At 41.4% G+C, this 25,453-nt stretch overlaps 1 protein-coding gene across 1 annotated transcript in view; it reads right to left on the minus strand.

Moving 5' to 3' along the window:
- SLC3A1 (solute carrier family 3 member 1) overlaps positions 1-3,905 on the minus strand; it is a 36,779-nt gene extending 32,874 nt beyond the window's left edge. The window contains exon 1 of the mRNA XM_040453871.1: positions 3,401-3,905. Coding sequence (XP_040309805.1) covers positions 3,401-3,818 — 418 coding nt within the window. The 5' untranslated portion in view covers positions 3,819-3,905. The remainder of the gene's footprint in view (positions 1-3,400) is intronic.
- Between the last annotated feature and the right edge of the window lie 21,548 nt (positions 3,906-25,453).

Below are 25,453 nucleotides of genomic sequence, written 5' to 3' on the forward strand. Positions count from 1 at the left end.
CTTGAACTTATAACTCCAAGATCAAGAGTCACATGCTCTATTGCCTGAGCCAGCCAGGTGCCCCTAAAATTAAATTATTATTAAAATGAATTTCTCATCTGTTTCTTTTGTACTTGTTTTAATGTGGCTCCTTAAAGAATTCACAATTATCTACGTGGTTCACGTTCTATACCCTTTGGACAATGCTGAAGCCAATCATTTACACAGAAGAGAATTCTAGATTTGGCCGAGAAGAGACACAGGAATGAAACTCCGTGTACTTGGAACCTTGTGGGATAATTAGCAGATAGTGTGTATTTGTGTGTGTGCGGTCCCAGTTCAGAGTCCTAACTGCAGATCAGACTTGAGTGTAGTAACTTCAATCTCCAGTAACTTTGGGTGGGACCCCTATATGGCTTCCTACAATCAGAGCCTGTCACAGGTCCCACAGCAGGCTGGAGGTCACTGAGACCAAAGCACAAAGTCTCCTGACTCCTGGCATTAGGGCTCTTCCCCGATTATAGGATGCTTGTTTTTGTCCCCTTTGTACCTCAGTTCCTCCATATGGGTGTCTGTGAGACCTCACAGACTATTCACCACCAACAAAAGGATTTTGATTTCAATCAGAACAATACAAGACATCTTAAGAATAAGGAAAGGAACAGGATGGTAAAAACAAAGGGGCTGGGCAGATACAAAGTAAACAAGGGATCCCAGGCCCCCACTCCAGGGGACAGAAGGCAATCACCAAAAACAAACTGAAACCTGCAGTGGTTCCTTCAGATAGTAACAAGCAAATCCCCTCAACCTCAAGGACAAATACCTATTGATTAAAGGAAATAACTAGTCCCTCAAGGCAAAGTTACTAGAAAAGGCAAACATAGGAGCTGATGAGACATGGTCCTGTGTAGGGGAATTTGGGATGTATCTAGAAGGAGATTACAATGGGAGGGCCAGGAAGTGGGGAGTCTATTTGGGTTTAGGGATTTTAGCTCTATTTTGTCAAAACATCACTTTTGCTAAGCATTTACTACATAAAGGGAGCAGGTGCTAAGGCCACACAGGGATGAGGGGTGGTGGAAGGGAAGTCACCAGGATAGGTTACAAGGCGGTATCAGAGGGGACTGTAAACAGTCCAAAGTCCCATGAGCTCTGGGGAGGGGAGTAGATGCTCTGACTGAAAGCTTAAATAAAGATTAATATAGGGGCACCTGGGTGGCTCAGTAGGTTGAGCATCTGACTCTTGATTTCAGCTCAACTCATGATCTCAGGGTCTTGGGATCGAGCCCTGCGTTGGGCTCCATGCTGAGTGGAAGAGACAGAATCCTCTCTTCCTCTGCCCCTCTCCCCTGCTTGTTCTCTCACTCTCTAATGAAAAAAAAAAAAAAAAGATTAATGCAGAAAGAGTTTCAACTGCACCTTGAAGGACAGATAATATTTCAATTAATTTTTTATTAATTTTTATTAATTTTTTAATACTTAAAAAAATTTTTTTAACATGTATTTATTGTTGAGAGAGAGACAGAGCACAAGTGGGAGAGGGACAGAGAGAGAGAGAGGGAGACACAGAATCCGAAGCAGGCTCCGGGCTCTGAGTTGTCAGCACAGAGCCCGACGCAGGGCTCGAACTCACGAGCTATGAGATCATGACCTGAGCCGAAGTCGGACACTTAACCGACTGAGCCACCCAGGTGCCCCCATTTATTTTTTTAAAAGTTTATTAATTTATTTTGAGAGAGAGTTCAAGCAGGGGAGGGGTGGAGAGAGGGGGAGAGAGAATCCCCAGCAGGCTCTACACAGTCAGCATGGAGCCCGACGCAGGGCTCAAATCTACAGCACTGGGATCATGACCTGAGCTGAGATCAAGAGTCAGACACTTAACCAACTGAGCCACCCAGGCATCCCAATATTTCAATTAGTGAGGACACAGGAAGATACAAAAAAAGATATCAAGCATGAAAAAGAAAAGCCTTTTATTAATTATTTTAAAGTAATCTTCAAAAAGATTTTAAAGTTTATTTATTTTTGAGAGAGAAAGAGACCGTGCAAGTAGGGGAGGGGCAGAGAGACAGAGAGAGAGAGAGAGAGAGAGAGAGGGAGGGAGACAGAGAATCCCAAGCAGGCTCCATGCTGCCAGTGCAGAGGCCCATGTGGGGCTCAAACCCACGAAACCCTGAGATCATGGCCTGAACAGAAACCGAGAGCCGGACGCTTAACAGGTGGAGCCAGCCAGGTGCCCCATCACATAGCCTTTCATTAATTATTAAGGTAAGTTAGAGATTTCAAGATCCTTTTTGAAAGTTAGATTTTAAAGTTAGATTAAACTCTGGGGCACCTGGGTGGCTCAGTCGGTTAAGCAATGGACTCTTGATTTCGGCTCAGGTCATGATCTTCCAGTTGTGAGACTGAGCGCCCGAGTCTGTCTCTGTGCTGAGGGTGGAGCCTGCTTGGGCTTCTCTCTCTCCATCTCTCCCTGGCCCTCCCCTGCTGTGTGCATGTGCTCTCTCTCTCTCTCTCTCTCAAAATAAATAAACATTTAACATTAGATTAAGCTCATCCCCAGTTCCCATACTCTATTAGATCATTTTCTTTTATTTTTTTTTCAAACTAAGTATTATCAAAAATTACCTTGTTTGTTTCTTATCGTTACCTGAACTAGAGCGACCGTATCAACCAAGTTGTCCAGGACAGCTCCAGTTTACATGTGCTGTCTGGCAAAATTTTACTTTTAAAAGTGTCCTGATTTAAGCAACAAAGTATAAGGATGCTCTACACTTGACTCAGAAATTATTGGCGGAAGTTAAAAAAAATAGTTTTGGGGGGGTGCCTGGGTGGCTCAGTCGGTTAAGCGTCTGACTTTGGCTCAGGTAACGCCCAACACTCTGCTAATACCTTTTTTCCTTCCCTTCATTTCTCAGGATTTAAACTTTAAAGACTCAGCCTATACCTTGTAAAGATATCACTTAATTTTTTTCTAAAAACATAATGTATGCTTTATTTACTAATAAGAAACTCAGCTAGGTTACCAAACTAGCCCCGACACACCCTGGGAAAGCAGTTCTAAGTTGTCACTCTGAGACAACCATCTAGAAGGTGCACAGAAGCAGGAAGCATTTGAGGAGGAAATGAGTTCCACATACGAAGTCAGAATCGATGAACTAGGCATATATACGTAGTGGGCAATAAATGAAACAACTCACTGGGGGCTCAAAGGCATGCAGCGAGGAGCCTTACATCGTGCCGAGAACTGCCAGGTTGTGCTGAACGGCTTTTCGAATATCATAAACAAGGAGAAGCTCGGCGTGACCAGTCACAGCGGAATATGCTTAGCGCCCAAGCCAGGCACAGTTGGGTTTTGAGGATCGAGAGCCGTAAACCGGCTGCATCCCGGCCCCGCCCTAATCCCCACTCCCGAACCCACCTTTTAGGTCTCCGTTCCCATCCGTGTCACTGTCCTTGAAAGATCTCGGGTAGATCTGGTACATGGGCCCCGCCTGCCACCAGTCGAGACACTCTGGAGAGACGGCGATGATGGCTATGGTAGCCCCGATGAGCACGAACACCGAAGCCACGGTGAGCCAGAAAAGCACCTCCCGGGGCAGCCGGTAGCGGGCCTGGCCTGAGAACTGTAACAGCACCTCCTTGGGCATGCCCGCATAGGGCCTGACGTCCTTCAGGTCGGGCTCCACAGGGCCAAGGACGGCCACGGCGCCGTCCAGCCGGCTGCCTGGGTCCAGGTCCTTCTCCAGGATGTCTTCGTTCTGGACAAACCCGTTGTTGGTCCGGCATCCCTGCATACTCATCCTGATGGAGTCTGTCTTGCCTTTATTCTCAGCCATGTCCCACAGCCTTATCCCTTCAGAGGGCCCTCCTGCAATAAGAAAGGTGGAAAAGGTGGCTCGCTGAAGTGCTTGGTCCTGTTAATGAGCTTCCGTGGTTTATAAATAAACCTGGGCGGACAAAGTCCAGCCAAGGAAGAAAGGGTAAAGGTAAAAGGGGTTTAAAAAAAAAAAATTCTCTCTACATCAACCCTTGCAGCTGCTGTGGCTACTGTCCCAACGCTGACGGATTCAGACCTGGACGGGAACAGGGCCACGGAGGAGGGGAAAGGGGAGGAAGAAGCAGGGTTCCACCGCAATTTAAATGTTACTTGACTGGGTACACCAGTGTTCACAGCAGCGTTATTCACAATAGTCAAAAGGTGGAAACAAGCCAAGTGTCCATCAAAGGATGAATGGACAAACAAAATGTGATATATGCAAACAATGGAGTAATATTCAGCCATAAAAAGGAAATCCCGTCACACGCTACAACATGCATGAACCTTGAAGACCTCATGCTAAGTGAAATCAGCCACAAAAGAACAGATATTGTGTGATTCCACTCGTCTGGGGCACCTAGGTGAATTTATAGAGACAAGAGAGTAGAAGGGTGGTTACCAGGGGGTGGGAAGAAGGGAGTCATGGGGACTCACTGTTCATGGAGTACAGAACTTCCATTTGGGAGGACAGAAAAGTTCTGGAGATGGAGAGTGGAGATGGTTGCACAATAGTGTAAAAGTACTTAATGCCACCGAATTGTATACTTAAATAAAGTGGCAAATTTTATGCTATGTATATTTTACCACGGTAAAAAAAAAGTTTAAAAAATGGTCCTTTTTAGCTAGGTAGGAGAAAAAGATATACTGAATTTTGCAAGCAGAAACAGGCTTTTTCTGTATGTTTTGTTTTAAAGGTCTCTTTTCTTCCTCCAAATCCAAGAGGAAGAGTGTCTGGAGACAGGGAGCAACAACACTTTTGTAACTGAAGCTAACTTTATTTTATCTCAGTCCAGGCCAACCCTATAAATAAGCTTGTTGTACACTCAGTTGGACCTCAGGTGCCTCCAGTCTTGTTTTCCTTCTTTCTTTTTTTTTTTTTTTTAATGTTTATTTATTTTTGAGACAGAGAGAGATAGAGCATGAACGGGGGAGGGTCAGAGAGAGAGGGAGACACAGAATCTGAAACAGGCTCCAGGCTCTGCTCTGAGCTGTCAGCACAGAGCCCGACGCAGGGCTCGAACCCACGAACTGTGAGATCGTGACCTGAGCTGAAGTCGCACACTTAGCTGACTGCGCCACCCAGGCGCCCCTCCAGTCTTGTTTTCTATTTTTTAGCTTCCATTCATTGAAGTACCCTCTGAGGGTGGGGGAAGAGAAGATGGGGAGAAAGGATTCCATGTCTAGCAAGTTCGAGTGCTTTACTATAGATAAATATAAATGCACTTAATACACGCACTTAAGAGTTATTTAATCATTGACAAGTGCAAAATACAACATTTGCAAACCCGAGCAAACTGCACTAAAGTTAGGTGTGCTTTCCTAGAAGATTCTTCAAGGCTTCCAAGAATGTGATGACTCATGGTTACCATTTAATCAATGGAATTTAAACAGCCTTATGACTCATTTGATCAGATAACAAGAATTTTTGGTTCTTTAAATAAAGCTATATGAATTCTTAACATTCCTGTATTGTTTTATAGAATGGCTTGGAAGCAGTGTGGGGTACACAGGAATAAACCATTTGATTGTGTCCAGGTTATTTTTCTAAAAGAGTAAATCCCAATACCTAGCTCATTGAGTGCATCCAACATGGCATCTGTCATTAATTATGCATACTGTGTATTTTTTTAAAAATCAAAGGAATTTGGGGCACTTGGGTGGCTCAGTTGGTTGAGCGTCCGACTTGGGCTCAGGTCATGATCTCATGGTTTGTGAGGTCGGGCCCCATGGCGGGCTCTGTGCTGACAGCTCGTAGCCTACAGCCTACTTCAAATTCTGTGTCTCCCTCTCTCTCTCTCTGCCCCTCCCCTGCTCATACTCTGCCTCTGTCTCTCAAAAATAAATAAATGTTAAAAAAATTTTTTTAATAAAAATCAAAGGAATTTAGCATTATGTCTTGAAATTGCTTTATCTCTCAAACACATAATAGTAATTTTCACAAAAGAATCTAATTCTTTTTTTTTCTTTTCAAATTTTTATTTAAATTCTAGGTAGTTAAATTACAGTAGGTTTCAGGAGTAGAATTTAGTGATTCATCACTTATATACAACACCCAAGGCTCATCATAACAAGTGCCCCCCCTTAATACCCATCACCCAACTAACTCATCCCCCACCCAAGTCCCTCCATCAACCCTCAGTTTGTTCTCTATCATTAAGAATCTCTAGGGGAGCCTTGGTGATTCAGTCGGTTAAGCATCCAACTTCGGCTCAGGTTGTGATCTCCCAGTTCATGGGTTCAAGACCCCCATCAGGCTCTGTGCTGACAGCCAGGAGCCTGGAGCCTGCTTTGGATGCTATGTCTCCTTCTCTCTCTGCCCCTCCCCCACTTGTGCTCTCTGTGTCTCTCAAAAATAAATAAATGTTAAAAAAAGAAAAAGACTCTCTTAGGGTTTGCTTTTCTCTCTCTGTCTTTTTTTAAAGTTTATTTATTTTTGAGAAAGAGACAGAGAGCGTGAGTGGGGGAGGGGCAGAGAGAGGGAAAGAAAGAATCCTAAATAGGCTCTGCATCATCAGTGCAGAACCCAATGTGGGGCTTGATCTCATGAAGCATGAGATCACCACCTGAGCCAAGATCAAGAGTCAGACACTTAACCAGCTGAACCACTTAGGTGCCCCTCCTCTCTCTCTTTTCTTCCCCTTCCCATATGTTCATCCCTTTTGTTTCTTAAATTCCACGAGTGAAACCATATGGTATTTGTCTTTCTCTGAGTGACTTATTTCATTTAGCATAATACACTCTAGCTCCATCCACATCATTGCAAATGGCAAGATTTCATTCTTTTTGATGGCTGAGTAATATTCCTCTCTCTCTCTCTCTGTGTGTGTGTGTGTGTGTGTGTGTGTGTGTGTGTGTGTGTGTATACCACATCTTCTTTATCCATTCATCAGTCAATGGACATTTGGGCTCTTTCTACAGTTTGGCTAAACAGGACCTAATTCCTGAAATTCTGTTACTATTTGGGGGAAAAAACAATGTGCAAAAATACCCATAGTTTCAAAATAATTTTAAATTATACAAAATAGCTTTTAGTTATAAATCCTTAAATTCTAATTATGCAATCATATAAATGCAGAGAACACTCTACATCACAGCAGTATGCCTTCATGACAGAAATGCTCCATTTCAACTTTTCTACACCCAAGATGGGGCTCAAACTCAGGACCCAAGATCAAGAGTCACACGCTCTACTGACTGAGCCAGGAAGGTGCCCCTCAACTTCTCTAAATTTTATTTAAGATAGCAACAATACTTTAAGCTTCCAGACATGCAAACTAGAATCTTTTAGAAAGAAACGAATGATTATCTAGTCTTTGGTGGGAGGATTTCTTTAAATAATAAAAGCGATCACAAAAGAAGATTGCTTAAATAGATTGAATAAAATTTTTGAATTTATTATATCATAAAGTGTAGTCACTAAAGAGCATATGCCAAGTTGGGAAATATACTGGTAATAAATATGCCAGAGAGCTATGTCTTTAACATTAAAGGGACATAAACATTGTTAGGCTTTATACGTATGTATATGAAAGTTCATGATATCAAGTAAAAAATATGTATGTCAATAGAAAACTCAGAAAAAAATATAAAGACATTTCACACAAATTAATTCGCTAATATTAGAGAAACAAAGGAACATTTCCAATCACCTTGGCAAAGAATTTCTAAAAGATTATAGTGCTGGTGAGTGTCCAGGGTAAATTGACATAATAACTCTAGAAAGTAATTTGGCAATGTGTATCATGAGTTTTAACATTTTCAGAGTAATAAATGAAGCCAGGTTTTAAAATATAAACTCCAGTAAAATAAGGAGTTGGTACGAAAGAAGGGATAGGTCAAACAAACGATCAGTTGAACAGATTGGAGTCACCAAAAATAGACCCCTATTCAGAAGGGAATTTAGAACATGAAAAGGCAACATTTCAAATTAGGAAAAGAAAGATTATTTAGTAAGTGATGTTGGACAACTAGCTAGCTATTTGAAAAAGAAAATAAAGCTATATAGCTGTCCTTATTCCTTACATCAAAATAAGTTCTATGTAGATCAGATTTACAAGTAAAAAGTAAAACCATAAAAATGCTAGACAGAAATTTGTGAATTAAAAAAAACCTTGGAGTTGGAAAACCTTTCTAAATAGAATATGAAATATAAAACCTAGACCCTATAAAGGAAACAATTTATCAATTTTTTAATGTTTATTTATTTTTGAGAGATAGAGCATGAGCAGGGGAGGGGCAGAGAGAGAGGGAGACACAGAATCTGAAGCAGGCTCCAGGCTCTGAGCTGTCAGCACAGAGCCCAACGGGGGGCTCAAACTCACAAACCGCGAGACCATGACTAGAGCTGAAGTGGGACGCCCAACTGACTGAGCCACCCAGGTGCCCCTTACAGAATTTAAAAACAAACAGAGCAATCCACAAAGATAGAAGGCAAATGGCAAACACATATGACAGCTAATATCCATAATACAGGAATTGATTATACAAACTAACACCAAAAAATAGAAAAATGGACAAAGGGTACAAAAAGTTGACAGGAAAAAAAATACAAGTGGTTAATAAACACACAATGTAAATTTCACCCAAAATTAAAGAAATAGAGACAAAAACAAAAATGATATACTACTTTTAGACTATCATTTTCGCAAAAATGAAAGACTTTGGTGATACCCGGCATCCAAAAATATAGAGGGAACTGGCACTCATACATTCGTGCATACATTAGTGCAAATTTTGTGTAGAACAATTTGGGAGTCTATGTCAAAATTAGAAACTGCATAACTTTTGACTTGGAAATTACACTGCTAAAAACTTACCTTGAAGATGTAACCAACAAGACGTATGTACAAGGATGTACACTGCAATAAAATTGAAAACAATCTAAACATCCATCATTAGAAAATAATTTAAGTAAATTATGGTTGATTCAGACAATGAAATATCACATAGCTCCTGCAAAGAACAAGTTTATAGGGGTGCCTGGGTGGCTCAATCAGTTAAGTGTCTGACTTCAACTCACAGATGATCTCACGGTTCATGAGTTCAAGCCCCACATTGAGCTCTCTGAGGTCAGCACAGAGCCCACTTCAGTTCCTCTGTCCCCCTCTCTCTCTGCCCCTTCCCTGTTCTCATGCTTGCTCTTTCTTTCTCTCATTTTCAAAAATAAATAAGCAAACAAACAAACAAATAAATAAATAACATTGGGGAAAAAAGAAGTTACTGCCATAAATACTTAAGTGCATGAAAAAAAGAACACGTTTATATATCTCTGCTGATTAAGAAAAATGTCCAAAACATAGTGTGAAGTGGAAAACAATGTTTTGGAACGGTACAGATAATATCAGCAGAGTTGTGTGGAGAAAACTGGACACACATGTACACGTGAATATTTCATTCTCAGCTAGTGGTTGACTGAGACTAAGAGAATGAGGTCAATAATCCTTGCACTTTTACTTTTCACTATTTGCCCTCAACATATACAACTTTTGTAATAGAGGGAAGGAAATGTTCGTAACCTTTAACTCAGCAATTCCACTCCCAACAATTTATCTTAAGGAAATAATTCAAGATAAGAACAAAAATTTACATATAATGAGGCTTCTAAATTACAATGCTATTTATAATAGCAAACATGGGGGCACCTGGCTGTCTCAGTCAGTAGAATGTGAGACTCTTGATCTCAGGGTTATAAATCTGAGTCCCATGTTGGGTGTGGAGATTACTTATAAATAAAAGCTTATAAGAGCAAACATTAGAAACAAGCTAACTGTTCAGTGATGCAAGACTAGCTAAAACATTATTATAGATCCATGTGATACAATATTAGTCATCAAGTATATTTTCTAAGATTTAAAAAAAAATTTATTTATCCATTTTGGGAGGGAGAGAGAGAGAGAGAGAGAGAGAGAGAGAGAGAGAGAGAGAGGCAAAGGGAGAGCAAGAGAGAATCCCAAGCAGGCTCCACACGGCCAGCATGGAGCCCGAGGCTTGGGGCCCAAACCTACAAACTGTGAGATCATAACCTGGGATCATGAAGTCAGATGCTTAACCAACTGAGCCACCCAGGCACCCCTATTTTCCAAGATTTTTAATGGCAGGGAAGAAATCCCACATTATCATGCTGAATGGAAAAATGAAGAATATAAAGAAATTATCCCACTTATGTGAAAAAAATTGCATGTATATCTGCAAAATCCTATTAGAAAATATGTTTAGAGGGGCGCCTGGGTGGTTTAGTTGATTGGGCATCCGACTTCAGCTCAAGTCATGATCTCACGGTTTGTGAGTTCAAGCCCCACATCGGGCTCTGTGCTGACAGCTCAGAGCCTGGAGCCTGCTTCCGATTCTGTGTCTCCCTCTCTCTCTCTCTGTCCCTCCCCTGCTTGCGCACGTTCTCTCTCTCTCTCTCTCTCTCTCTCTCTCTCCCTCCCTCCCTCGAAAATAAATAAACATTAAAAATTAAAAAAAAGAAAATATGTTTAGAGTATTTATATCTGTGTTCTAAGATTATGGGTGATACTCATTTTTTCTTTAAACTTTTTTGATTTTTCTAATTTTTCTATAATTAATATGTATTTCTATTCCATTGGAAAAAAATATCAAGTCAGGAAACCCTGAGCTGGGAGTCTACCTAGGCAGGCGGTAGAGTTCAGTAATAAGGTGGCTTCTCCTAGCAACAGCCACCCCAAGTTCATAAACACCCCATTCTTATATCTAAAGTAAAGAGAAAAAAAGCAAACTTCAAAAAGTAGAAAGAAAACAGAGAAGAATTCAGGGAACCAGTACTGAAACACCGACAGAAGAGGCAGTTAGCAGTAATCTGGAAAAGAGTACACAAAGCTAAGAATTCCACGCAAGTACAAAGCTATCAGTATCACTTTCTTTCAAGGAGATTTTAAAAGGAAATACCGATTGTAGAAAGCCAAACACACTACTGTTAAAACTTTTAAATGTGACTAAGGAACAAGAACACTAAGGAAGCTTTAAGAGCCAACAAGGATAATCACAACAAAGAATCAGAGATAATGAAGATAACCAGCTTGTTAAATTCAAATCCCAAGTGCATTACACAATCACGATCATAAAGCAGAAACGAATGAAATATCTGGAAAACAGGAGATAGGACAACGGGGAATACCACAGGATCCAGAAACACCCTGTAATTTTAAACAAAGAAACAAATATACAGAAGTAGTAACCAGTGGGGGAAAAATGTATGTATATAATGAATTTCAAAGCCATCATATCATAAATATCATCTCAGCAGCAAACCCACCAAAGTGACATGCAACATATAACCTGCCAGGCTTGTGAAAATTTGAAAAAGAGGAAAGATTTTCTGTATTTCATTCACCTATTTACAGCCTCTCTGAACTAAGGGTGGGACCTGTTGCAATGTTGTCTCTAGGGTTCCCAGCATCTGGCTCAGACGCTGGTATATTACATGAATAAGAGAACAGTCACTTAAAGATGGATAGACGGAACTCAATGCTGAAGGAGGAGGAAAAGGAGGATGTGGAGGAAGCGGAAGAGAAAAAGTGGAAAGTACACTCTGCACAAAAATGTAGATTCGTATCACCTAGCCAAATGTTCCTGCCTTGGAACGGTTTCATGAGTGAAACTGGAAGTCAGAGGAAGTGAGATGCATCACGTGCTCTCTGATCTTGGGACCCACTGCCAGCTTCGCTGAGGCTTCTGTTACCTCACCTATAATATTAAACTTGGTTCCGGGGTGACTATTCTAAATACGGTCCAGAGTAAAATGTTTCTCTCTTTTTTTTTTTTTTAATGTTCATTGATTTTTGAACTAGAGAGAGTGTGAGCAGGGAAGAGAAAGAGAGAGAGAGAGAGAGAGAGAGAGAGAGAGAGAGAGACAGAGGATCTGATGTGGGCTCCGTGCTGACATCCGAGAGCCCCGACGTAGGGCTCAAACTCATGAACCGTGAGGTCATGACCGGAGCCAAAGTCAGACCTTTAACTGACTGAGCCACCCAGGCGCCCCTGAAATGTTTTTTTTTTTTTTTAATAGTTCTAATTAGAAGGAAACAAAAAATAGATTTATCCCAGCTAGTGAGGGAAGTTAAACTTATATCACCACTGAAATCATAGGAGAATATTTAAACATGTTTCTGCTGAAAATTAAACTATTTTAAAACACTTTTATAATCAAATATAACCAAAAAATGGCAAAAGAAATGTGGACAGAACATGAGAGTGTGACAATGTCACAAGACAGTCTTTCTATGCTCCACACACAAAGAATTAACGGAAACATACAAATCAATAGCTAAATTACATTCAATACAAGATTAAAAGAGATAGCAAATTATATCTAGGAAATTAACATCACATGAAAGTCACTGCATAAAAAGTATTTGCTTGATGGGAATAGAGAAATATAAATTAAAATGTTAAGGGAGGAACACCTGGGTGGTTCAGTCAGTTAAGCAACTGACTTCGACTCAGGTCAATGACATCATGGTTCGTGAGTTCGAGCTCCATTTCGGGCTCTGTGCTGACAGTTCAGAGCCTGGAGCCTGCTTCAGATTCTGTGTCTCCCTCTCTCTCTGCCCCTCCTCCACTCATGCTCGTCTCTGAAAAATAAACGTTAAAAAAATTCTTAAATGTTAAGGGACATGACGGATTAATTGCATCAATAGCCCAATTAATGGTCTCCCTGTATGTATGCCTTTTTTGTCCCATCATTTCTTAGACCCTTAACACACTGAGCCTTGGCTTTGGACATGTGGCTTGCTTTGGCCAATGGCACAATAACAAACTTGAAACAAAAAGAAGCTTTAAAAATTGCTTGTGCATTTCTGCTTTTCTTTTGTTCTCCTGCCATCACCATGAGATTATGTCCAGGCTAGCCTGCTGAAGGATAAGGGTGGGATGTGGGACATGTGTGAAGAAGTGTAAAATCTTCCCATCCAGGGTCTTCTAGACCAGCCAGTCCCCAGGCAGCTGGCCAATTGACCATAGATGCTTGAGCAAGCCCAGCCGTGACCAGTGGAGGCCACCTAGTTCAGGTCCGCCAAACTGCCCATCAATTGTTGTGTCATGAAAATTAATAAATGGTTGGGTTACTGCTTGGTTCTCGCCTTTAAAAAACAGCTTTATTGAAGGATAAGTGACATACAATAAACTGTACTCATATAAAGTATTTAATTTGGTAAGTTTTAACGTGTGTATACACCCATCACCATGATAAAAAATAGTGACTATGTTGGGGCGCCTGGGTGGCTCAGTCAGTTACGCGTCCGACTTCAGCTCAGGTCATGATCTCACGGTTTGTGAGTTTGAGCCCCGCGTTGGGCTGTGTGCGGACAGCTCAGAGCCTGGAGCCTGTTCTGGATTCTGTCTCCCTTTCTCTCTGCCCCGCCCCTGCTCACACTCTGTCTCTCTCAAAAATAAACATTAAAAAAAATTGTTTTTAAATAGGGAACATGTCCAACATGGCATGACTGCCAGATTGTCTTCCCAAGTGGCTGTACCATTCATTTTGCATTCCCACCAGCAATGAAGGAGAGTTCTTGCTCCACTTCCTCACTAACACTGAGCGTTGCTATTGTGCTAGATATTAGCCATTCTGATAGCAGAACAGTGACGTCTCGTTGTTGCTTAGTACATTCCTTTTTACCTCTGAGTAGTATTCCATTGCGTGAACATACAACTGTTTATAACTGAACACTTGGGGCTTTTCCCCCCCAGTTTTTCACTATGACAAATACAACTGCTATGAACAACCATGTACGCGTCTTTGTAAGGATATGGCTTTCTTTTCTTTTGAGTAAATACAAAGGAGCGGACTGGCTGGATCATATGGCAGGTATATGGTATATAAACCTTTCAAGGAAGTACCAAGCCATTTTAGAAAGTGGTTGCAGCACGTTTGAGAGTCCTGGTTCTTGAACATCCTTGCCAGCACTTGCTATGTTCTGCAGGTTTAATTTTAGCAATTCTGGTAAAGAGGGAGTGGTATTTCACTGTGATTTTAATTGGGGCATCCCTAATTACTCATGCTGTTGAGTATCTTTTCAGGGTTTATTTGCCATCCATGTACCTTTTTGGTGAAGCTGATGTTGGCCATCAGCCGGGGGGGTCTCCGTTCTCTCCACATGGACCTGTCCATGTAGTCTCTCCATGTTGGCCATGTTGGGCTTCCTCATAGTATTCTAGCTTGGTTCCATACGTGAGTGTCCCAAATGAAGAGAGAAAGCAAGGCAGAAACTGTATCCTTTTTCGTGACCAGCCTCAGAAGTCACATAGCCCCTTTCGGACTGTACTTTATATACAAGCCCAGAGCCTGGTTGTGAAGTTCTGGGGTAAAGGACATGGACGCAGGGAAGCCATTGCCTGGGATATTAATGCAATTAATCTATCACGTACTTAACTCTTTTTTCATCAATCGTGGTGAAAAAACACAGAAGATATACCGTCTTGGGGCACCTGGCTGGCTCAGTTGGTAGAGCCCACAACTCTTGATCTCCAGGTTGTGAGTTCGAGCCCCATGCCGAGTGTAGAGATTACTCAAAAATAAATTGTTTAATTTTTTTAATGTTTATTTTTTTTTTATTTTTTTTAACGTTTATTTATTTTTGAGACAGAGAGAGACAGAGCATGAATGGGGGAGGGTCAGAGAGAGAGGGAGACACAGAATCCGAAACAGGCTCCAGGCTCTGAGCTGTCAGCACAGAGCCCGATGCGGGGCTCGAACTCACGGACCGCGAGATTGTGACCTGAGCCGAAGTCGGCCGCTCAACCGACTGAGCCACCCAGGCGCCCTTTAATGTTTATTTTTGAGAGAGAGAGAGAGAGAGAGAGAGAGAGAGAGAGAGGAAGAGAGAGAGAGAGCAGGGGAGGGGCAGAGAAAGAGGGAGACAGAGGATCCAAAGTGGGCTCCATGCTGAGAGCAGAGAGCCTGATGTGGGGCTCGAACTCATTAACTGCAAGATCATAACCAGAGCCGGTCACTTAACTGACAGCCACCCCGGCACCACAAAAATAAAATCTTTAATATATATAGCGTCTGAACATTTTTAAGTGTATAGTTCAGTATTAAGTACATTCGCATTGTTGTGAAACCGATCTCCAGAAATTGTCACATCTTGCAAATCTGAAACTTCACATACCCATTAAACAACTCTTCTCCCTCCCCTCAGCCCTTGGTAACCACCATTCTACTTTCAGTTTCCATGAATTTGACGACTTTAGATTCCTCATATAAGTGGAATCACACAGTACTTGTCTTTCTGTGACTGGCTAGCTTATCTCACTTGGGATGATGTCCACAAGATTCATCCACATTGTAGCCTGTGTCAGAATTTCCTTCCTTTTAATTCAAAATAAATGTTTATTTATTTTTGAGAGAGAGACAGAGCACGAGGGGGCAGGGGCAGAGAGAGAGAGACACACACAGAATCTGAGGCAGGTTCCAGGCTCTGAGCTGTCAGCACAGAGCCCGATGTGGGGCTTGAACCTGTGAACTGCGAGATCATGACCTGAACCGAAGTTGGACACTCAACCAACGGAGCCACCCAGATGCCCCAGAATATCCTTCCTTTTTAAAAACTGAATAATATTCCATTGTATGTATATACCATCCATTCATCTGTGGGACATTTGGGCTGCTTGTATCTTTTGAGTATTGTGAATGTTGCTGCTATGAAATTGGTTGTGCCAATATGTCTGCAAGATCCTACTTTTGAATTGTTGTGGATACGTATCCAGATGTGGGGTTGCTGGATCTCTATGGCAATTCTATCTTTCGGTTTTTGAGGAAACTCCGCATCGTTTTCCATAGCAGTTGCACCCTTATGCAATCTCGCCAACATTTTATTGTGATATTTTACTGTGGTTTTGATTTACATTTTTCTGATGATTAGTGGTACTGAGAGCATCCTTCATATTCTTGCTGGCATTTGCGTATCATCTTTGGAGAAATGTCGATTCAAGTCCTTTGCCCCCTTTTCAAATCGGGTTATTTGATTTTTTGTTGTTGCTGAGTTGTAACCATGTTTAATTTGTATTTCCAACAGGCTGCTAACAGCACCAGGTGCAGCCCTGAGCTGATACTTCGGCCTGATAAGAGATGTTTCTGTGTATACCTCAGGCCCAAATTGGTGATGATCACAGCCAGGGGATTTCTATGGCCATTGTCAACCCAGAGCAACTGCTATTGATAATAACACTTCATCACTGTGCCTTCCTGGTGGCCTATCCTCCAGACATTACAAAACAAAACAACATACACACAAACAAAAAACCCTAATAATGTCCTAATGTGACATCATTGGCCAACGATGTAAATGCATCCACAGCATAATGGGCTGATTGATCGAGTGTTTGAACCTTGGGGTGTTTCAATTCTCTACTGCTTAAAGACTGTTCTCAAAAAAAAGTCCAGAATCACAAAAGAAATAATGACACATAGCATCTGGTCTTTAACAAAGTTCTATTGAAAAAGATCACCCAATAGTTAAGTGCCAAGTTACCCACCCTGTGGTAAATACTTCAAATTCAGACACACTGAACAACTCCAGAAAACTCGTAATTACTAGCACCGGGACACCGTGAGCATGAATCAAATCAAGAGCTACACTCATCTGAGAACACTGTGCATTAGAGCTTCACTGGGACACTAACGTTACTCTCTGCAATTTAAAGCTGGGGGAATGTGGTTGTTGGATGTTGAGCGAATTCCTCCATTCCCAGGCCGGACCCAGTATTCTGGGGACGGGCGGGGGTCTCTGTCTCCCGGACCTTTAATGGACACTCTCTTAGCAAAGCCGGGCTCAAAGCCCGGACACATTCAGCATGACTTTGGGTGCCAGATCAAGGTCTCAGAGAACATGTATCAGAGGACAAAGTGCCAGGATAGGTAGAAAAGACACAAAACGTGTCCCTACTTTAAGGAAATGGCTTTGCCTACAGCTAGGCATATACACAAATCCACTGTGAATGTGTTCCTTTGAAATAAAGCCCACTGACCCAGCACAATCTGTCAGACCATTGACCTTCTCAATAACACTTCTATTGAATCTCTATAGCCTCCAGTGGCTTCTCACTATAAAGAGGACAAAGTCCAAATATCTTGGCCTAAAGTCTAAGCTTCAGTCTATGCCAACCCTACATTCTAATCTTACTTCTCTCTTAATATCTCCAGTCAATCAGTGATGTTCACCGTTCCTTCGCCGCAGGCTAGGCACACCTCCTTCTGGACATTTGTCCCCACCTCTCCCGAGTCCCTGCTCTGTCCGCCTTCCCCACCATCAGTATTATTCCAGTGGACACTCATCTAGCCTCCCCCCGCCCCCCGAACCCTGTGTTACTCGTTTGTATATTCATCCTTATAATTTCGGTTATTTTAACACATGATTTTATTTGGCCCTCCCACTCCGATGACTGAGCACTGCACCTGTTACCACAGTGAGCAGGTCGGGGCGTTGTCAATGGTCTTGCTGGCAAAGGAGCTTGGGGATCATCTCGGGCAAGCATCTGCCAACTTTAGTCTGGGTACAAATCTTCTGTAGGTCTTGTGAAAGTGCAGGTTCTGATTCAGTGGTTTTTGGGTGGAGCCTGTGCTTCTGCCTTTCTAACCAGCTCCCAGGTGAGGCCAGTGCTGTGGTGCCTGGACCACACTACAGGAGGCGGAGACCTGCAGGACCGAGGTGGTGCACATGGGTGATCGGGCAGCATCGGGCACAGCAGAAAGGAGCAGGCTGGTGGCAGATTAGAAGGCTCCTGTCCGGCCTACGGGGGCAGCGGCCACTCAGCTAAAGTGACAATGAAGAACCAAGACTGACAGATCTCCTCTTTCCCGGGAAGCTGTGAAATCTGCATTAATATGTAGAATTCCCCCAATTTTATTTGTGGGCAATTAACTCAAATCCATGTTTGAGAGGATCTGTAGAACACATCCCTAATCTCTTCATTACAAAATTTTTTTCTTGGGGCACCTGGGTGGCGCAGTCGGTTAAGCGTCCGACTTCAGCCAGGTCACGATCTTGCGGTCCGGGAGTTCGAGCCCCGCGTCGGGCTCTGGGCTGATGGCTCAGAGCCTGGAGCCTGTTTCTGATTCTGTGTCTCCCTCTCTCTCTCTGCCCCTCCCCCGTTCATGCTCTGTCTCTCTCTGTCCCAAAAATAAATACACGTTGAAAAAAAAATTTTTTTTTCTTAACGTTTATTCACTTTTGAGAGACAGTGTAAGTGGAGGAGGGGCAGAGGGAGAGGGAAACACAGAATCCAAAGCAGGCTCCAGGCTCTGAACTGTCGGCACAGAGCCCAACGCAGGGCTCGAACCCACAGACTGCAAGATCATGACCTGAGCCAAACTCCAGCACTCAACCGACTGAACCACCCAGGCGCCCCACTCCTAATGTCTTTAAATGGCCCTCTGTGTCACTGAGTACTACTCTCGGTCTTCATTCTGTCTGAAGTTTTGGCTTTTTCTTTTTCTTTAGTTTATTTATTTTGAGAGTGAGGGAGTGAGCATGGGAGGGGTAGAGAGAGAGGAGAGAGAATCCCATGTGGGCTCCACGCCATCAACTTGAACCCACGAACCTTAAGATCAGACCTGAGCCAAAATGAAGAGACTGACACTTGGGACTCCTGGGTGGCTCAGTCAGTTGAGCGTCGGACTTCAGCTCAGGTCATATCATGGTTCATGGGTTCGGGCCCCGTGTCAGGCTCTGGAGCCTGCTTGGGATTCTGTGTCTCCCTCTCTCTCTGTCCCACCCCTGCTCACACTGTGTCTCTGTGTCTCTCAAGAATAAATAAACGTTAAAAAAATAATTAAAAAAGAGATAGACACGTGACTAACTGAGCCATCCAGATGTCCCTGAAGTTTTAGCTTTCTTTCTGTAACAGCCTTTATGTAAAGATCAGAGTTTTTCAAACTAAAAAAACTATTTCAAGGAAAAAAATACTCTGTAGCCCTAACAATAAATATTTGACTTGACAGTCTGTGTATAATTAGAACAATGATCCCCAAACTTTGGGACTTTCTAGGCAAAAAAAAAAAAAAATCCAAAAAATGGGGGGAAACCAAAAAAAAAACAGTACCAACACTTCACTTTGTTCAATAAGGAGATTAAAAAATAGTCTACTCCTGGGGTGCCTGGGTGGCCCAGTTAGTTAAACGTCCGACTTTGGCTTAGGTCATGATCTCATAGTTCATGGGTTCGAGCCCCACATTGGGCTCTGTGCTGACAGCTCAGAGCCTGAAGCCTGCTTGGGAGTCTGTGTCTCCTTCTCTCTCTGCCCCTCCACTGCAGAGACTCTGTAGAGAGACTCTGTCTCTCCCAGTCTCTCAAAAATAAATAAACGTTAAAAAAAATTTTTTAAGATAGTTTACTCCCAATATCTTATTGTATGAAGGACATTGTGATGCCAAAACATGTAGGAAGAACATAAATCTTAGATCAAAGGATAATTCTTTAAGTAGGCTAAATTGTAGCTTTTAAGGGAAAACTATACCATTCTTGTTTTTCTAATTTTGTGAGAGACAAGTGCAAACTTTGACTCAAGTTCTAGTTTGACAGAACCATTGATTACATAATCCCTTCTGTTTGCAGGAGAGGAAACTAAGATGCCCAACAACCATGTGACTTACTCATTGCCACCTGTTTTAGTGGCATAGCCAGTGCTCTCCACTGTTCTTGCTGGGGAGGGGGGCGGGTTATAATCTTACGATAATTCACCTCCACTCAGCCTGGTGAGATGCCAAAGTCTTGGACCAAAGAGATGTGGGTTTGAATCTCAGATCAGCAACTTATAAGTTCCATAGTCTTGGGTCAATGGTTCAACCTCTTTGGATGGATCCCAGCTTTTTTATCTGCTATACTTATCCCACAGGGGTGTATGAGGATTAAACAAAACACATGTAACATTTTAAATTCATTTAGTTAAATTTAAATAAAAATTAAATACAATATTTAAAAATTAAATTAAATAGCATATACAAACTACCTACCAGGGTTAAGAGGCTCCTCTTGTAAAGATTGGTTAGCTTCCTCCCCAACAAAGAGCACATAGTGAGTCCAATGTCCTTGATAAAACTTACTGTTAACATTATAACAATTACTATTAAGCATTAAGTATCAAAACAATGCAGTCTACTCACTACATTTATAGAACTAAAGGGAACATCTCAAATTATTCTTCACAAAACAAGAATGATCTGCTCGGGGGTAATTACTCTATTCTCAGTTATCCCAAGAGGCAGCTAGAAATTTCTCTCACTAAATAAGAAATAAATATTGGGATTTTTTTTTATGTTTTATTTTTGAGAGAGAGAGAGAGAGAGAGAGAGAGAGAGAGAGAGAGAGGAGGGGCAGAGAGAGAGGGGGCCAGAGGACTTGAAGGGGGATCCATGCTGACAGCAGAAAGCTGTGCACAGAGCCCAACGTGGGACTTGAACTCATGAACCCTGAGATCATGACCCGAGCAGAACTTGGACACCTAACCAACCGAGTGAGATACCCAGGTGTCCCTACTTTTTTTAAAGTAAGCTCTACACCCAACATGGGGCTTAAACTCACGACCTCGAGATCAAGAGTCATATGCTCCACCAACTGAGCCAGCCAGGCACCCCCAAATTAGTTCTTTTTGATAGCAAACACTGCATAGGAAGAGCCTAGAAGCAATAGAGTATAATAATATCTACCATCATCTCTTCTTTGTTTTTCTTTTGTCTATTTCCACTTACTAAAATATATTTGTTTAATTTGAATAAGACCCTAAGGGCAAGAACTCTTAGCTCTTCCAAATTCTATTGAATGATGGCAGCTTTACTTGAACATCATGAATCATCTGGAAGTCCTTATCTAGTTACTCTGCTTTAAATCAGGAGAAATGATCTGATTACAGGGAGCATCACAAATTGTATAAGGATCAGTCACAGATGTTGGTCATGTCCTCGTGTACTGCTCACAACCAAGAATGAAACCTTCAACAGGAGTGAATTTGGTTTGTTGGGAGTGTTTTAACAAGAATAATGGTCATCTGTCATGACTTGAAAAATATAAAAAAATACAATCTTATAGGAGGGTAAACAAAGTAAAAGTAACACCTACTAAAGTACACTTTACCAAGCAAAGTTGTAATCAAATACTTGAAATATTTTGTAAACCAACTTGAACAAATATGTTCGTATTTTCTTTTTTTTTTTAATTTTTTTTTCAACGTTTATTTATTTTTGGGACAGAGAGAGACAGAGCATGAACGGGGGAGGGGCAGAGAGAGAGGGAGACACAGAATCGGAAACAGGCTCCAGGCTCTGAGCCACTAGCCCAGAGCCCGACGCGGGGCTCGAACTCACGGAGCGCGAGATCGTGACCTGGCTGAAGTCGGACGCTTAACCGACTGCGCCACCCAGGCGCCCCATGTTCGTATTTTCTAGAGACTTTTGTATACCAGTTAACCATAGCGTCCAAGAATATGCATATCCTGATCTGAAGCCTCCCTGATGAACACTTCATTACTGTAAGGGAGGAAAGATAATCTCAATGTTTTTATGCTCGGTCTGATGAAGAGTGAAAGGTCATGGAAAGGCATGATAGGACAAAGCATTTAAGGGAAGCATATAGTAAGCGGCAGAAAATCTAGCAAAGCTAAAATTTATTCAGATTCTTCTCTGTGTCTTTGCCTTGCAAGATAAGGATGTTCCTTTCCTCTGAGTATTGGGGGAGCATCTCTCACAAGAGAGTTTTACTTTATTTTTAAAGTAATGTCTACTCCCAACATGGGGCTTGAACTCACAACCCTAAGATCAAGAGTTGCGTGCTCTACTGACTGAACCAGCCAGGAGGCCTGTCAGAAGAGGGTTTTATGACCTGCTTCAGAGGAAGGTCAGAAAGTTCTTCCTGAACATGCCATTTCTCAAATTCCTCCAGCCTTAATTATGCAATATGCCAAACTACCATATTTTCTGGTAGCATTTCCTTAACCCCACTGTTAACGTTCAGCATTAGTTTTCTTCATAGAAGTACCTGGGTCATTTGACTACAAACACTTTGTCATAACAAGTAGCAGATTTGTTTTAGGGGGGATTTATAATCTACAGCCAGGGCCAGCAAACTTTGTCCCAGGTCAAATCCAGCCCAATACATGTTTTGTAAATAAAATTTTATTAAAACACAGCTGCTTCTGTTCATTTGTGTGTTATCTGTGGCTGCCTGCCACGACAGAAGAGCTGAGAGACAGAGACCACATGGTCCTCAAGGCCTAAAATACTCTTTGGCCCTTTACAAAGTTTGTCAACCCTTGATATGTAGAATAAAGACAAATAACTAAATATGCTAAGGGATCCCTAAAAAAAAAAGTTATCACTCCAAAAGCTTCAAAGGATGCCAGCCTAAGCCTATATGCCTTTGTACCAGCAAGGCAATAGTCTTTGCTTAAAAGGTAGACCTCCACATTCCTAAGCATGAGGAGATGTCAAAATGAAAGTCATAATCACAATGGAGGCACTCTACAAGTAGTAAAAGAAAGGGGGGTTGTTTTTGGCAATGTTGCATTAGTGAGGATGCAATGCCAAAGGGAGTGCTCTCAAAGGTTTCAAAACCATGGCTCTTGAAAAGAGAAAAATCAACCATGGGCATCTTCTATAGCTGGATTTCAATACAATTTTAATTTTACAACATTTTATTTTATATTTATTTTTTAATGTAAACTCTATGTCCAATGTGGGGCTCAAACTCACAACCCAGAAGTCAAGAGCGACATGCTCCGCCGACTGAGCCAGCCAGACACCCCTACGACATTTTAAAGTTATGCTCTATTGATACGTCTTCCTGATTGTTGGGGGAGGCAGATGGGATTATATAATAAAGTGGACTTCATCAATTTATATTTATCAATATCACATAATTCAGCCCATATAAATGGATTACTTAGCAAAGCTTCCTCCACACTCCAACCCTATCATCATCCCAGATGCTGCTTAAGAAAACCATTAAGGAATTAACCAGATGAATACATTCATATACACATATAACTACTAAATCAATACCTAGATGGTAAATCCCTGGTGCTACTTACCCTAAGCAGGTCACATAGAGGGGCCCCTGTGAAAAATAACTCAGGCCATAAAATTTGGAGTATTCTTCTCTAGCGAATTTCATCTCAAGTTCACTTCTTTTGAAATACGTTAAAATGAAAATTATGAAACATAAAAAAGATTTGGAAAAAACATTTTTTTAATTTTTAAATATTTACTTATTTTTGAGATAGAGACAGAGCATGAGCAGGGGAGGGGCAGAGAGAGAGGGAGACACAGAATCCCAAGCAGGCTCCAGGCACCAAGCTCTCAGCACAGCTATCAGCTCAAACTCACAAACTGTGAGATCATGATCTGAGCTGAAGTTGGACGCTTAACCGACTGAGCCACCCAGGTGCCCCAGATTTGAAAAAATCTTACCGTGAATGCCCACAAACCCAAATCTACATTAACACATTTTTCTTTTAATCAGATTCATGTACAGAACACAGACTTACCACTTGTAGATGTAGAATTTGATGAGATTCGACACAGGGTTAGTTACGTAACCACTGCCACAATCATAAGATAGAGCTGGTCCATCGCTCTGAAAAGCTCCCCACACCCCTCTGCAGTCAATCCCCAGCCCCTGGCAACAACTGATCTGTTGGCACTATAATTCTGCCTTTTCTTGAATTTTAGAAAAATGGAATCATACCATATATAGTCTTTGGGTTTTCTTTCATTCAACATAATGCCTTTAAGATTCACCCATGTTGTTGCACGAATTGGTAGTTTGTTCCTTCTTGGAACAAACTTTGAATAGCATTCATTGTATATATGTGGTTTATCCTTTACACCAGCTGATGGAACTTGGGGGTGTATTTAATTTTGGGCTATTATAAATGAAGTTCTTTATAAACATTCCTGTGCAGATTTTCATGTGAACATGTTTTCACTTCTCTTGGGTAAATGCTGAGGGATGGAATTGCTGGGTCCTAAAGTTATATAATATTTAAGGATATAAGGGAGGTGGTTTTTTAGAATGTTTGAACTAGAATCATCAGGACAACTTTGATAAAGGAGGATTAAGTTGGAAGATTCATACTACCTGATTGCAAGAATTACTATAAAGCTATAGTAATTACAATAATGTGCCAAACTGTTTTCCAAAGTGGTGGGACCTTTTTACCTCCCACAGGCAATGTAGGAGCCTTCCATTTGCTCCACATTGTCACTGAAAATTGGCAACACCAGTCTTTGTAACTTACCTCTCCTGAGTAACACTGGTGTTACAATGTTCATTTCTTTAATGACTAAGGAATTTGTTGCATCGCCATTTGTTATATCTTCCTTGGTGAAATGCTTGTTCAATTTTTCAATATTTTACCCATCTAAAAAATCTGTCCATTATACACATGAGTCCTTTATCAGTTACATTTTGCCTAAGGCTTGCTTTTTCATTTTCTTAACAGTTTTCTTGAAGAGTTTTTTGGTTTGTGTTTAAGTAAGCTCTACACCCAATGCAGGGCTTGAACTTGCAACCCCGAGATCAAGTCACAGGCTTCACCCACTCAGCCAGCCAGGTGCCCCTCATTTTTTGATATTACTGTAAATATTTTTTTTCGTTTCCATTTCCAATTGTTTGTTCCCTGCACATGAAAATAGAAATGTTCTGGTACATTGACCTTGTACCCTGTGACTTTGCTAAGCTTATTTATTAGTTGTATTATTTATAGATCCCTTATCATTTTCTACTTACACAATTGTGTCATCTTCAAATAGACAGTTTTATGGGTCTTTCTTTCCATTTTGTGTGTCTTTAATTTCCTTCTTGGTCTTGTTGCACTGGTGAACATTCCAGCGGCTAGGAGTACAGAAGGTGAGAAGAGACGTTCTTGCCTTGTTTGGGGTTTTCCAGGGAAAGTATCAGTCTTTTACCATCAAAGAGATTACGGTTAGGTGTCACATAGTTACCCTTTGTCAGGTTGAGCAAGTTCCCTTTTATCTGTACTTTGCTGAGAATTCCTATCACAAATAGGTGCTGGATTTTGTCAATGCTTTTTCTAAATATAATCAGATATGGTGGTTGTTGCTGTTATTTATTTTTTTTACTCCCTCCCATATTGAGTTACATTGGTTTTCAAATGCTTCCTCTGTCAACTTCATGGGCATCAACATTTTCATAATATTCCTTTTTCATAATATTCCATTTTCATAATATTCCTACATGTCTGTAGGATCTGTGGTGAGATGTTCTCCTTTCCATTTCTCATACTGACAATTTCTTCTTTTTGTTTCCTTCTGACCAGTCTGGTTAGAAGTTTATTAATTTTATTGATATTTTCAAGAGCCAACTTGTGATTTTTCTATTTTTTGTGCCGTATTTCATTGATTTCTGTTCTTATCCTTGTTTCCTTCCTTTCTTGCGCTTCTAGTTCTTAAGTTGGAAATTT

The sequence above is a fragment of the Herpailurus yagouaroundi genome, unplaced genomic scaffold (assembly GCF_014898765.1).
Source record: "Herpailurus yagouaroundi ecotype Mexico unplaced genomic scaffold, PumYag 210, whole genome shotgun sequence".
Lineage (NCBI taxonomy): Eukaryota > Metazoa > Chordata > Mammalia > Carnivora > Felidae > Herpailurus > Herpailurus yagouaroundi.